The sequence below is a fragment of the Bombina bombina genome, chromosome 11 (genome assembly GCF_027579735.1).
Source record: "Bombina bombina isolate aBomBom1 chromosome 11, aBomBom1.pri, whole genome shotgun sequence".
Lineage (NCBI taxonomy): Eukaryota > Metazoa > Chordata > Amphibia > Anura > Bombinatoridae > Bombina > Bombina bombina.
This window is the reverse complement of record NC_069509.1, coordinates 44,398,951-44,413,298: the sequence shown is the minus strand read 5'-3', so window position 1 is coordinate 44,413,298 and position 14,348 is coordinate 44,398,951. Positions and strand designations below refer to the sequence as shown.

General features: G+C 41.5%; 1 protein-coding gene across 1 annotated transcript in view; it reads right to left on the bottom strand.

The window, feature by feature from the left end:
- Positions 1 to 374: 374 nt before the first annotated feature.
- LOC128641647 (tyrosine-protein phosphatase non-receptor type substrate 1-like) overlaps positions 375 to 14,348 on the bottom strand; it is a 64,472-nt gene continuing 50,498 nt past the window's right edge. The window contains exon 7 of the mRNA XM_053694182.1: positions 375 to 871. Coding sequence (XP_053550157.1) covers positions 375 to 871 — 497 coding nt within the window. The remainder of the gene's footprint in view (positions 872 to 14,348) is intronic.

Here is a 14,348-nt window from a genome sequence, read left to right as displayed (position 1 = left end):
CTGTTTCAACTACTCTTCTCACTAGATGGTTTGTTGCTGCTGATCCAACATTCCTCTCACTAGATGGTTTTTGTTGCTGCTGATCCAACATTCCTATCAGTAGATGGTTCTCTTGCTGCTGTTTCAACACTTTTCCTCACTAGATTGTTCTCTTGCTGCTGATCTGGTACTCTTCTCACTAGAGGTTTTGTTGCTGCTTGAACCAACATTTTTCTCACTAGATGGTTCTCTTGCTGCTGATCCAACACTCTTCTCGCTAGATGGTACTCTTGGTGCTGATCTGTTACTCTTCTCACTAGATGGTTCTCTTGATTCTGGTTTGACACTCTTCTCACTAGATGAATCTTTTGTTTCTTGTTTTACAACTCTTCGCACTAAATGGTTCTCTTGGTTGCTGATAGCTCACTCTTCTCATTAGATGGTTCTCTTGATTTTGGTTTGACACTCTTCTCACTTGATGTTTCTCTTGCTTCTGGTTTGACACTCTTCTCACTAGATGGTTCTCTTGCTGCTGATCCAACACTCTTCTCACTAGACGGTTCTCTTGTTGCTGATCTGTCACTCTTCTCACTAGATGGTTCTCTTGATTCTGGTAAGACAATCTTCTCATTAGATTGTTCTCTTGATTTTGGTTTGAAACTCTTCTCAGTAGACGAATCAATTGTTGCTGATCTGTCACTCTTCTCATTAGATGGTTCTCTTGATTCTGGTATGACACTCTTCTCACTAGATGGTTCTCTTGATTTTGGTTTGACACTCTTCTCACTAGATAGTTCTCTTGCAGCTGATCTCACACTATCGTCATTAGACAGTTGTCTTGCTGCTAATCCAACACTCCTCTCACGTTCTTTAGTATATTGTTTTTTTATTTCTGCAAAATAGTTATAACAGTCAATATGTTAAATATATCCCTTAATAAAGATGCATTGCAATAACTTGTAATGATGGTAATTGCTGGAAAGAAGTGGGGAAAAAATGGTGCCTTAAAGGTACAGTAAAATCAAAATGAAAAGTTCATTATTCAGATAGAACATCCAATTTAAACATCTGCTGAAAAAAGCAGACAAACTGAGAGACTGAAGATTATGATGAAAGTAAGGACCTTGAGACAATTGATCTGGATATATATATATATATATATACTGTGTATATATATATATATATATATATATATATATATATATATATATATATATATATATATATATATATATATATTTGTGACAGAGCTAATGGGATCGTGTATAATGGAATTTAAGTTACCCTACAATTTTTACAATGTTCTTGGTGGAATTGAAAATCTACTATTAAGGGTGAAGGCATGAAACCAGACATGGACATGTGCCCCATGTGCCTATAGTGATATGGCTGCACCTCACTGATGAAGCCCACACTAGGTCAAAATGTACGTCTGGTATTGCCTGGTATTTCTGGACTGGACTGTACTGTTCAGTCAGGATCATACTATTATACTGCAGGAAAGTTTTTCTCTGTGAAAGGCAAATGCTGGGCAAAAAGAGACTGCTCCTAGGGTGGTAACACAGACAAGCTATTATGCTATTGTTCATTCCCTGGTTGAGCGCTGCTCTATTTTTGTGTATGTTACCCTTGGGGAAGTCACCCTAAGGGTGAAGTCAGGAAACCAGACATTGTGCCTAGAAGAATATGGCAGCATCTCATTGATGAGGCCCACAGAACATCTTAATCTTTGGGCCTATTCACAGGAACTGTCCCTCAGCTCTGGGACCTCTTTTATTAACATTTTGAAGCAACCTAAAATTCTGTGACAAAGGTTCCTGAAAATGGGGAGGAGGGCCTACCTAGAAGTTTGGAGATAGAGGTTCCTGACCTGGCTGTCGCTAAAGGGGAGGGCATGGACTGGTCTAGAGTTTTGAAGCAACAGTGGGAGGAGGAATTAGCCCAGGGCAGTGACATTATTATCAACTCTCCCAAAGTCCTGAGACATTAGGAGTTATTTCAGATTCCTCCCTAAGTGAATCTCAATTTTTAAATAAAAGGCAAGGAGAGACTTTTGCTGAGGTATTAGAGATGCATAAGAGTGTTCGAAAGAGGACAAAGGTCAAAAAGAGTAGCCAGAAGGCTCCTTTGCTATCCCCAGATAAACTGACCCAGAGATTGATGGAGCTCTCAAAGTTAAAGGGAAAGTCTATGCATGAAGGAATATGATTCCGTTTATGTTTTTTTTAAATGCCTTTATAAATTACTTTCGGCTAGATTACAAGTGTGGTGCAAGCACAATTTTGCAATCCACTTTTCTCCAGCTGATATTAAAATTTGGGAGAAATCACAATTGTGCTTTTATATATGTATACCCTTGCATTACTATTGGGTTATTTAAATCTTCAAATTAAAATCAGCCAATAGGATGAAAGCTTTTCCTTTCATCCTATTGGCTGATTTGAATTTGAAGATTCAAATCAGCCAATAGGAATGTAAGGATACCCCTATATATAAGGGGTACCTTGCATTCACTCTTCAATGTGCAGCTGGAGACCTCATGAAGACTGCCCCCTATAGCACTACTGACCTTGCTGCCACCACCGGAATGAAGATAGAAGATGGACCACCGATGCGGGATGAAGATGGACCGCCACCAGGATGAAGATGGAGTGCCTCCCATCATCATCGGTGAGTACCGACTTTGGGGTTAGACTTTTTTTTAATTAAGTGTTTTATTCTTTTTTGGACAGCAATGCCCATCTGAATACCCTTTTTGGGCAAATGGGTAGTTTAGAATTTTTTTAGGTAGTTTTTATTTTTATTTTGGGGTGTTGGGGGTGGGTGTTGTAATGTTAGGTGGTTATTGTTTTTTCCACCAAAAGAGCTGTTTAGGGCAATGCACTAAAAAAGGTCATTTTAAGGGCTATTGCTAGTTCATTTTTAAAATAGTTTTTTTTATTTTGGGGTGTTTTTTTAAGGGGTATTAGAATAGGATAAATAATATTTTTAGAAAATTTCAGCTAGATTACAAGTTATGCACGATTGAGGGTGCGAAACGAATAGCACTGTCATTACAAGTTTTAAAAAGCTGCCTTGTGCATGCGCTATGGTTTGGTTTAGCTCCATACTGCACAAAATCAAAGTGCTGTTTTGACGTGCTCGTGCACGCTTTCCCCATAGACATCAATGGGGAGAGAATGTTAGAAAAAAAACGGAATGGCGATCGCCGTAACGCAACCCCATTGATGTCTATGGGGAAAAAAAAACGTATGTTTACACCTAACACCCTAACATAAACCCCGAGTCTAAACACCCCTAATCTGTCGCCCCCACATCGCTGATACCTAAATAAAGTTATAAACCCCTATTCTGCCGCTCCCCGCCACCGCCGCCACTAAATAAAGTTATTAAGCCCTAAACTTCTGGCCTCCCACATCACTGCCACTAACTAAACCTATTAACCCCTAAACCGCCAGCCCCCCCCATCGCAAACAACTAAATTAAACTATTAATCCCTAAACCTAACAACCCCCTTACTTTAAATTATAATTACAAGATCCCTATCTTAAAAAAAATTAAAACTTACCTGGGAAATTAAAATAACCTAAGTTTAAACTATAAATTAACCTAACCTAACTATTATACTAAAATTAAACTAACTACCAATTAAACCAACTAAATTACACATTAAAAAAACCTAAAAAAGAAGTTTAAAAAACATAAGCGCTTCCTAAGTGACTGGCACACTTACTTAAATATGTAAATTCTGAAAAATATGCCAGAATAGTTAAATGAGTATATATATGTACACACATATAAAAAGTGCAATGCAATATGCAGTAAGCAAAAAAGCAAACAATGTTAGTATTAGTATAACTCTGAGAATGGTAATTCGATTCGTTTCAGTGTTCAGCTGAGATGTGGAGTCCACAGTGATCCGTGCACTGTGTAACAAAGCACAAAGACAACACGCTCCCAATGTATGATAGTACCTGACCTTAGTATGTTTGAAAAGGTCCCAAGTAGGAGCGGTAATTCAAAAGATGATAGAAACCGAGCTGATGTGCCCGTTTGACGCTGTACCCGCGATCTCAGCGGGATAGACTGAAGAGCCTTCGCTGCTGCGGTGTATTGATAGAAGTGCTGCTCCGTGTGAAAAAGGGTCTCCGGTGACACCTTTATGTAGGAAAACTGTGAAATACAAAAGGAACAAGAGCGCACAGCCCAATCTAAGAGTAAAAGTCTTTACTAAAAAATAAAAGCGCATAAACAATAATAAACGTACAGGATAAAAACAATTAGATGCAGTGTGTGATTATATCACCGTAATGAGACTCCCCCACAGTTAAGGTGTATGCAGAGCTGCCGGAAACACTGGGATCTTTAGTCAGTCAGTCCGCTGTTCCTCAAGCCAAATGCATGAAATCCATTCGTGTTGCAGCCGGTCAGCTGTTCTGAAAGTCAAACTAACCTCTTGAAAAAGTCTGGTGGAGACCAGAGGAAACGCGTTGAGGCATCTGTACTCACCCCCGTTAAGACTTTCAGAACAGCTGACCGGCTGCAACACGAATGGATTTCATGCATTTGGCTTGAGGAACAGCGGACTGACTGACTAAAGATCCCAGTGTTTCCGGCAGCTCTGCATACACCTTAACTGTGGGGGAGTCTCATTACGGTGATATAATCACACACTTCATCTAATTGTTTTTATCCTGTACGTTTATTATTGTTTATGCGCTTTTATTTTTTAGTAAAGACTTTTACTCTTAGATTGGGCTGTGCGCTCTTGTTCCTTTTGTATTTCACAATTAAAAAAACCTAACCCTACTAAAACAATTTAATTCTATAATTACACAAATTAAAAAATACTAAATTACAAAAAATAACAAACACAATCAGCTAGATTACAAGTCTGTGCGTTTGTCTTTTAAAGCTGAAAATATGGTAGTTTCATCATTAAAACAGCAACGCAGACATTACATGTCTTGTCGGTATAGGTGTGCCGCAAGCCTTTTAGACTGTAACGCAACGTCAGTCTAGATTACAAGTTTTTGTGGGTAAGGCTTGCAGTGTTAACAAGCCTTTTTTTCTCACCGATCACTTAAGACAACGCTGGTATTATGAGTTTTCTGAAAGCCGGCGTTAGCCGCAGAAAAGTGAGCGTTGAGCAAAATTTAGCTCCACATCTCACCTCAATACCAGCGCTGCTTACTGTAGCGGTAAGATGGCTAAACGTGCTCGTGCACGATTTCCCCATAGGAAACAATGGGGCTGAGACGGCTGAAAAAAAACCTAACACCTGCAAAAAAAGCAGCGTTCAGCTCTTAACGCAGCCCCATTGATTCCTATAGGGAAATATATTTATGTCTACACCTAACACCCTAACATGAAACCCGAGTCTAAACACCCCTAATCTTATATTTATTAACCCCTAATCTGCCGCCCCCGACATCGTCACCACCTGCATAATCTTATTAACCCCTAATCTGCCGCCACCTACATTATACCTATGAACCCCTAATCTACTGCCCCTAACATCGCTGACACCAACATTATATTTATTAACCCCTAATCTGCCGCCCCCAATGTCGTTGCAACCTACCTACAATTATTAACCCCTAATCTGCCGCCCCCAACGTTGCCTCCACTATAATAAAGTTATTAACCCCTAAACCTAAGTCTAACTCTAACCCCCCCCCATTATTTAAATATAATTTAAAATAATCAAAATAAAATTACTACAATTAAATAAATTAATCCTATTTAAAACTAAATACTTACCTATAAAATAAACCATAAGCTAGCAACAATATAACTAATAGTTACATTGTAGCTAGCTTAGGGTTTATTTTTATTTTACAGGCAACTTTGTATTTATTTTAACTAGGTACAATAGTTATTAAATAGTTATTAAATATTTAATAACTACCTAGCTAAAATAAATACAAAAGTACCTGTAAAATAAAACCTAACCTAAGTTACAATAACACTACACTATAAATTAATTAATTATCTAAATTAAATTAAATTAATTACAATTAAATAAAATAAACTAAAGTACATAAAACACTAAATTACAGAAAATAATAAAATAATTACAAGAATTTTAAACTAATTACAACCTACTTCTAATACCCCTAATAAATAAAAAGCCCCCCAAAACAATAAAAATCCCTACCCTATACTAAATTACAATAGCCCTTTAAAAGGGCCTTTTGCGGGGGATTGCCCAAAAGTAATACGCTCTTTAACCTGTAAAAAAAAATACAATACCCCCCCAACATTAAAACCCCACCCCACACCCCACACACCCAACCCTACTCTAAAACCCACCCCAATCCCCCCCTTAATAAAACCTAACACTAACCCCTTGAAGATCACCCTACCCTTGTGACGTCTTCACCCAACCGGGTCCGAGGTCCTCTATGAAGCCGGGCGTAGTGGTCCTCCAGACGTGCAGAAGTCTTCATCGAATCCAGGCAGAAAAGGTCCTCCAGACGGCAGAAGTCTTCATCCAGGCAGCATCTTCTATCTTCATCCTTCGGCGTGGAATGGGTCCACCTTCAATCCAGCCGGACGCGGAACAACTCTTCAAATGAAGTCCAACTGAAGAATGAAGGTTCCTTTAATGACGTCATCAAGATGGCGTCCCTTCAATTCCGATTGGTTGATAGAATTCTATCAGTCAATCGGAATTAAGGTAGGAAAAATCCTATTGGCTGATGCAATCAGCCAATAGAATTGAAGTTCAATCCGATTGGCTGATCCAATCAGCCAATAGGATTGAGCTCGCATTCTATTGGCTGTTTCAATCAGCCAATAGAATGCAAGCTCAATTCTATTGGCTGATTGCATCAGCCCAATAGGATTTTTTCATACCTTAATTCCGATTTGCTGATAGAATTGTATCAGCCAATTGGAATTGAAGTGTTACAACTGCTATTGTACTGGCCCTTTAAATGGAAAATTGCCCTTGCTTCCCTGGATTGTGGAGAAGCCTATTTGCCAGCCCTCCTTCCTCATGCTATGGCCCCTGGAAGATTGTGCCCCTGAAAACGTATTAACTTTTATTGGGTGTGTATGGCCCCTTTAAGAACCATGTGGGGACATATTGTGCTGATGATCTTTGGTGAGCGCTAGGAGCATCCTTTTCTACAGTCCAACTTCCAGCCAGCCTGGAGGCAACTGTAACATTTGGCGGCAGCGGGTGGGATGGCGCCCTAGCGCAAGGAGCAGCACCCCAACAGCACTGGTATCGTATGAGAGTATATTGAGGGCAACGCTAGCCACTGCGCAGCGTCCCCTACCTACAGCAGCAAGGCGCTGACAAGACACTGGTCAGAACCCTGTGAAGAGCACCTCAACCTGATCTGTCGCTATGAGGGTGCTGATTTCGTTCCAGAGGGTAAAGAGGCGGCTAGCCCGATATGGTCCAGACCCTGTGCAGGAGGTAGTTCAGTCGAATCATCCGGGGAATTGGATACTGAGAATGAAATGGCACGAGCCTTTGAGCGCCAACTGTGGAGTTTGGGGGTATGGACACCTGGTCTCCAGCGAGAAAGTGAGTTACAGGGAGCGGAGAGCAACACCTCCCTCCCCCAGCGGCAGCCCTGAATTACCGGGAGAGGAGAAGCAGCGACCTCCCCTCCCCAGTGGCAGTATACCGTGCAGAGGGAGAGACAACCGGTCTCCTTCCCCAACCTCAACCAGAGATACCCGAGGCAGCAGGCCTCATAGACTGGTCCTGGGAGGTCCTGGGAGGACCCCCAGCAGGCAGGTGGAGATGGGAGGACCGCAGTCTCTCTACCGGCCCTACAGGGATGCTGGGAAGGCGGCCCAGATCCCCAGCGACAGACCCCGCTACAGGGAGGGGGAGAGCATCGACCCTCCCTCCCCAGCCGGAGTGGTGCCTTCCAGGGAGAGGAGACAACCGGTCTCCTCTCCCCAGCCGCAGCATGTTCCACAGGGAGCGGAGAGCATCGACCTCCTTTCCCCAATGGCCCGCAGGAGTATCAGGAGGAGGAGGTAAGCCAATCTCCCCTCCCCAGCTAACCTCCTAAACTTGGGCCCCAGGGTTAACAGTGGAGATTGTTAACCCCCACTGACCCCCACGTTCCCTTTGCCACTGGGCAGGACTATGCCCCAATTCCCCCAGCAGAAGAGCTGGCATCAGGACAGAGCGCTGCTGGCCTCTGCCCCTACAGACCCCCTTGTTACAGACTGGCCTGCAAACCCCTCACCCCCAGCAGAAGTGCTGGCACAGGGCAGAAGTGCCGCTGGCCCTCTGCCCCCCAAGTACCATCAGCTATTTGCCCAGCTGCGACCAGGAGGCCGAGGATGCTACACTTTCATCCTACAACCTGGAACCTACAGGCCAGTACTACTTATTGTGGGGGGGCTACTTTGCTGCTAATGTTTATTTTGTGGGTGGGTTACGAGACTAACCTTAGGCACTGACCGACAGAAGGTCAGGTGCCTGGTTAGTCTCCCTCCAAAAGGGAGATATGTTACAAATGCTATTTGTAACTGGCCCTTTAAATAGAAAATTGCCCTGCTTCCCTGGATTTGTTGGAGAAGCCTATGTGCCAGCCTCCTTCCTCATGACTATGGCCCCTGGAAGAGTGTGCCCCTGAAAACGTATTAACTTTTATTGGGTGTGTATGGCCCTTTAAGAACCGTCTGGGGACATATTGTGACTTTGGTGAACAATGCCCCTTTTAAGACTATGTCCCCAGACCTGTAAAATAACTTGTCCCTGGCTTTCTCCCACTTGGTTCAGTAAATAGGGCTTACTGAACAAGTACCACACCAGGCAGAGTGTTCCACAGAAACGGAGCACTGTTACAGAAGCATTAGTTTTCATTGTGTGCCATTAAGTGCTATGTGACGACCCTTTGGTCCAGAACTAAAGAGTTACTTTGTTCAGCTTCAAGAAGCTATTTTCTAAATACAAGTTTGCTGGCATCAGCTCTAATTAAGTTTAGTGATAAACTTCCCATTGTCCTAATCACCTCCAGAGTCAGACTTCTATTTGATAAGATGGACTGCATTGTTTTCTTGTGTGTAACTTGTTATCTGCTGAAGTAATGTAATTCATTGTGGCCTGTCACAGGGCGTTGTCTCTCTATCTAAATGGTGTGATTGGGGATTTTATGCCCCCCCCTGAGAGTGTCCTTTTTTGCATGTAACCTCAATAAAAAGCAGGCTGGGTGTTCCAGCACTTCAGACCTTTTCTGAACCCTCTAACTTGCAGCCTTGACCTCATGTTTGTAGGGGACAGCTATACTCACTACAGGATTGCTATGCTCTATATACTCCCTTAGCTACTGAGCTCTTGTAAGAGCACTTGTTCATGATCCTGCTTCGCTCTACAGAAGGAAGAGGTTCACCTACTGGAGCCTGGTCGTAGGTCCAGGGCGCAGAGCAGACGGCGAGATACCAGCCCAGCAGCGGTGGTTCGTAGAGTCTGCATTACGTATGGTGGCTATGCAGTAGTCATGGTGTCTACGGTGCTGATAGATCCTTTGGTGAGCGCTAGGAGCATCCTTTTCTATGGTCCAACTTCCAGCCGAGCCTAGAGCAACCGTAACATGAAGGACGCCATATTGGATTGACGTCATTTAAAGGGAACCTTCACATTCTTCAGTTGGACTTCGTTTGAAGCAGGATGCTCCGCGTCGGCCTGGATGAAGATGGAACCCCGCTCCCGCTCCGGATGGATGAAGATAGAAGATGCACCGCCTGGATGAAGACTTCTGGCCAACTGGAGGACCTCTTCTGTCGGGATCGGATGACGACTTCTGGCCGTCTGGAGGAGCCTCTTCTGCCCAGTTATGATGAAGACTTCTTGGCCGTCTGGAGGACCCACTTCTGCCCGGTTGGGTGAAGACGTCTCATGGTAGGGTGATCTTCAAGGGGTTAGTGTTAGGTTTTATTAAGTGGGATTGGGTGGGTTTTAGAGTAGGGTTGGGTAGTGTGGGTGGTGGGTTTTAATGTTGGGGGGAGTATTGTATTTTTATTTTTTTTACAGGTAAAAGAGCTGATTACTTTGGGACAATGTCCGCAAAAGGCCCTTTTAAGGGCTAATTTGTAATTTAGTATAGGGTAGGGATTTTTTATTATTTTTGGGGGCTTTTTTTATTTTATTAGGGGGATTAGATTAGGTGTAAATAGTTTTAAAAATCTTGTAGTTATTTTTTTATTTTCTGTAATTTTAGTGTTTGTTGTTTTTCGTTACTTTAGTTTATTAATTTAATTGTAATTAATTGTAGTTAATGTAGGTAATTATTTAATTATAGTGTAGTGGTGTAATTCTAACTTAGGTTAGGTTTATTTTTACAGGTAAATTTGTACTAATTTTAGCTAGGTAGTTATTAAATAGTTAATAACTATTTAATAACTATTGTACCTAGTTAAAATAAATACAAAGTTGCCTGTAAAATAAAAATAAACCCTAAGCTAGCTACAATGTAACTATTAGTTAACAGGTAAGTATTTAGTTTTAAATATGAATAATTTAATTAATTGTAGTAATTTTATTTAGATTTATTTAAATATATTTAGTTAGGGGGTGTTAGGGTTAGGGTTAGATTTAGGTTTTATTATTATTATTGGTTATTTATAGAGCGGCCAACAGATTCCGCAGCTCTAGGTTTAGGGTTAATACATTTAAAATAGTAGCGGCGAAATTAGGGGCGGCAGATTAGGGGTTAATAAATGTAGGTAGGTATCTGCGATGTTAGGATGGCAGATTAGGAGTTAATAAAAATTTAACTAGTGTTTATTACAATGGCTGGCGATGTCCTCCGGTCGGCAGATTAGGGGTTTAAAACTTTTATTATAGTGTTTGCGATGGGGGTGGGGCCTCGGTTTAGTAGTTTATGGGTGTTAGTGTACCTTTTTTAGCACTTTAGTTAATAGTTTATGTTACGGCGTTAGCCCATTAAACTCTTATCTACTGACTTTAAAATGCGGTAGGAGTCTTGACAGGAGAGGCTGTACCGCTCACTTTTTCCAAGACTCGTAATACCGGCGTTAGGAAAATGGTCTTGAAAAGAAAGGATACCCAATTGACGTAATATGGATTTGCGGTATGCTCAAGTCACAGAAAAAAAGTGAGCGGTTACACTTGTACCTGTCAGACTCGTAATACCAGTGGGCCGTTAAAAAAGCAGCGTTGGGACCTCTGAACGCTGCTTTTTAAGGCTAACGCAAGACTCGTAATCTAGGCGAAAGTTATTTAATGGGATTTCAATAGCGCTGGGTATTACAAGTTTTGCCGTTCTGGCTAAAAAACGGCGTTACAGCCTAAAACTACAAGATCTGTAACACCATATAAAAGAAGTAGTTATGAGTTTTTCTGTAACATAAAACCCATAACCTAAACTGCTACAAAGTACACTAACATCCATAAACTACCTATTAATCTCTAAACCGAGGTCCTCCCGCAAACCGAGGTCCCTCCCGCATCGCAAACACTATATTAACTTATTAACCCTAATCTGCTTGCTCCCCGACATCGCCCGCCACAAAAAATTATTCAACCTATTATGCCGCTCCCCGACCATCGTCACCACTATAATAAACGTATTAACCCCTAAACCGCCGCACTCCCACATCGCAACATTATTTAAATATTATTTAACCCCTTATCTGCCATCCAGCCCACATTGCACCCACTATACTAAAAAGTTATTAACCCCTAAACCGACAGCCCCCCACATCGCAATAAACTAAATTAACTAGTAACCCCTAAACCTAACGCCCCCCTAACTTTAGATTAAAATTACAATTTCCTTAACTTAAATTAAATTAAAACTTACCTGTCAAATTAAAAGAACTAATTTTAAACTAAAATTAAACTAATATAACTATTAAACTAAAATTTAACTAACTACCAATTAAATAAAACTAAACTACACATTAAAAAAATCCTAACACTACTCTAAAATTACAAAAAATAACAGACAAAATTATCAACAAAAAAAAAGATTTACACCTAATCTAATAGCCCTATCAAAATAAAAAGCCCACCCAAAATAAAAAAACTAGCCTACAATAAGCCACCAATAGCCATTAAAAGGGCCTTTTGTAGGGCATTGCCCTAAGTTAAACAGCTCTTTTGCCTGTAAAAAAAAATACAAAGACCCCCCCAAAAAATAAAACCCACCACCCAACCAACCCACCAAAATAAACCAAAATAAAAAACCTAATTTAAAAAAAAAACTAAGCTACCCATTGCCCTAAAAAGGGCAGTTGTATGGGGCATTGCCCTTCCAAAGGGCATTTAGCTCTTTTGATGCCCAAACCCTAATTTAAATAAAAAAAAACAACTTCTAAAAAACATTAAACCCCCCGACAGATCCACTTACAGTTTTTGAAGTCCCGCTTGAACCGATCTTCATCAGGCGGCGAAAAGTCTTCATCCAGGTGGCCTCTTCTATCTTCATCCAGGCGGCATAGTCCTCATCCAGGCGGCGAGAAATCTTCATCCAGATGGCCTCTTCTATCGTGATCCTGGTGGCGCGGAGCGGGTCCATCCTGAAGACATCCGTCGCGGAGCATCTCTTCATACGGTCGCTGCCGTATACTGGATTTTCACAGGTTTATTTTAACTAGGTAGTTAAAATTAGCTATATTTTAAATATGTTAAAGTTAGGGGGTGTAGGGTTAGGGTTACAATTAGGGTTAGGGTTACTGTTAGGTTTAGGGTTAGGCTTAGGGTTACGGGTTAATATAGTTTAATTTAGGTTGTTGCAATATTTATTTAGCGGGTAGTGATGTGAGAGGTCAGAGGTTTAGGGGTTAATAAAGTTATTTAGTTGTGGTGATGTCGGGGAGCGGCGGAATAGTGGTTAATAGATTATAGTATGGGCGATGTTGGGTTGCGATGGTAATAGGGGGTTAATAACTTTAGTATAGTGGCGGCTACATCAGCAGCGGCAGATTAGGGCTTAATAGCTTTATTTAAGCGGACGCGGCGATATCGGGAGCGACAGATTAGGGGTTAATAAACTTTATTTAGGTGGCGGCGATGTTGGGGGGTGGCAGAATGGGGATGTTTAGACTCGGGGTTTATGTTAGGGTGTTAGGTGTAACTTTTGTTGCGTTTGTTTGCATCCTCTATCGCGCATAACTCGTAATCTAGCTGATATTTATTTATATATATACATGTTTATGGGTAGCCACTGGGGTAAAATGTCAGCTCTCTGTTTTACTGATAAACATGAGGGAGTAAGTCACTGCTCTTTGTGCTACTGAAATGAAGAAGAGTCAAATCACTTCTGTGTGTTGTCCTGGCAACCAAAGAGATATAATCAGTGATTTATGTGTTACTGGCAGCTAAGAAGACAAAATCATCAACAGTAAAAAAGATATAAGTGAAGTCAAGAGGTGGGCAAACGTCTAAAGCAGATATCAGCTTAGAGGACAAATCATCAGCTGTAAAAAAGATATAAGGTGAAGTCAAGGTGTGTGGGCAGCGGCCTAAGGCAGATATCTGGGGGGAGGTCATTGAGTGACCCCCCCTACCTAGAGTTGCTACCTTTAGTTCAGGCAAAACCTGAACACTCTTGCGCCGTGCACAGCACAGTAAAATAATTTTTTGCAGAGTACATACTATGTATAATAGTACATAAACACAAACTCGCACATAGATATCCATACTCTTTAACACACGCTTAAACTTTTACACACACACTCTCACCACTTGCCTCACACACACACACTCTAACACATTAACACACACATTCTTTCTTTCTCTCACCACACAAAGACACAAACTCTTTTACACGCTAACACACACTCTCACACACACTCACATCTCACACCTTTTCACATGCTCACACACACTTTAACACACTAACACACACTCTCTCTTTCACACAGGCCACTCCTAACACAAACACAAACTCTTTTACACACTAACACACCACGCTCTCATACAAATTTACACACACTAAAACACTAGTATACACACACTCTCATACACACCTCACACACTAACACACTAGCACACACACACTGACACACTAGCACACACACATTCTCTCATACACACTTCACACACTAACACACCACACTCTCTCATACACACTCACATACATTAACACAAAGCACAACACAGGGCCCAGCTTTTGGACAAGGCGAGTGAGGAGGCGGCCGCCTTGTCTCTGCGATCAGGGGCCCCGCCGCACCAGTTTTAAAAAAAATGTTTTTTCTGACCTTTTATTCTTTTTCAAATTTGTATATATTTTTTTGGCACCATTTTAATTTAAATGTTTTGGGCGCAAGTAACTTTAAGTTCAGGAGTGAAGAGGAGGAGTGACAGGCACTGGCGGGGTCGAGTGTGGGATCCTGAGCACTGTGCTGTCTGTGTGTTAGCAGGC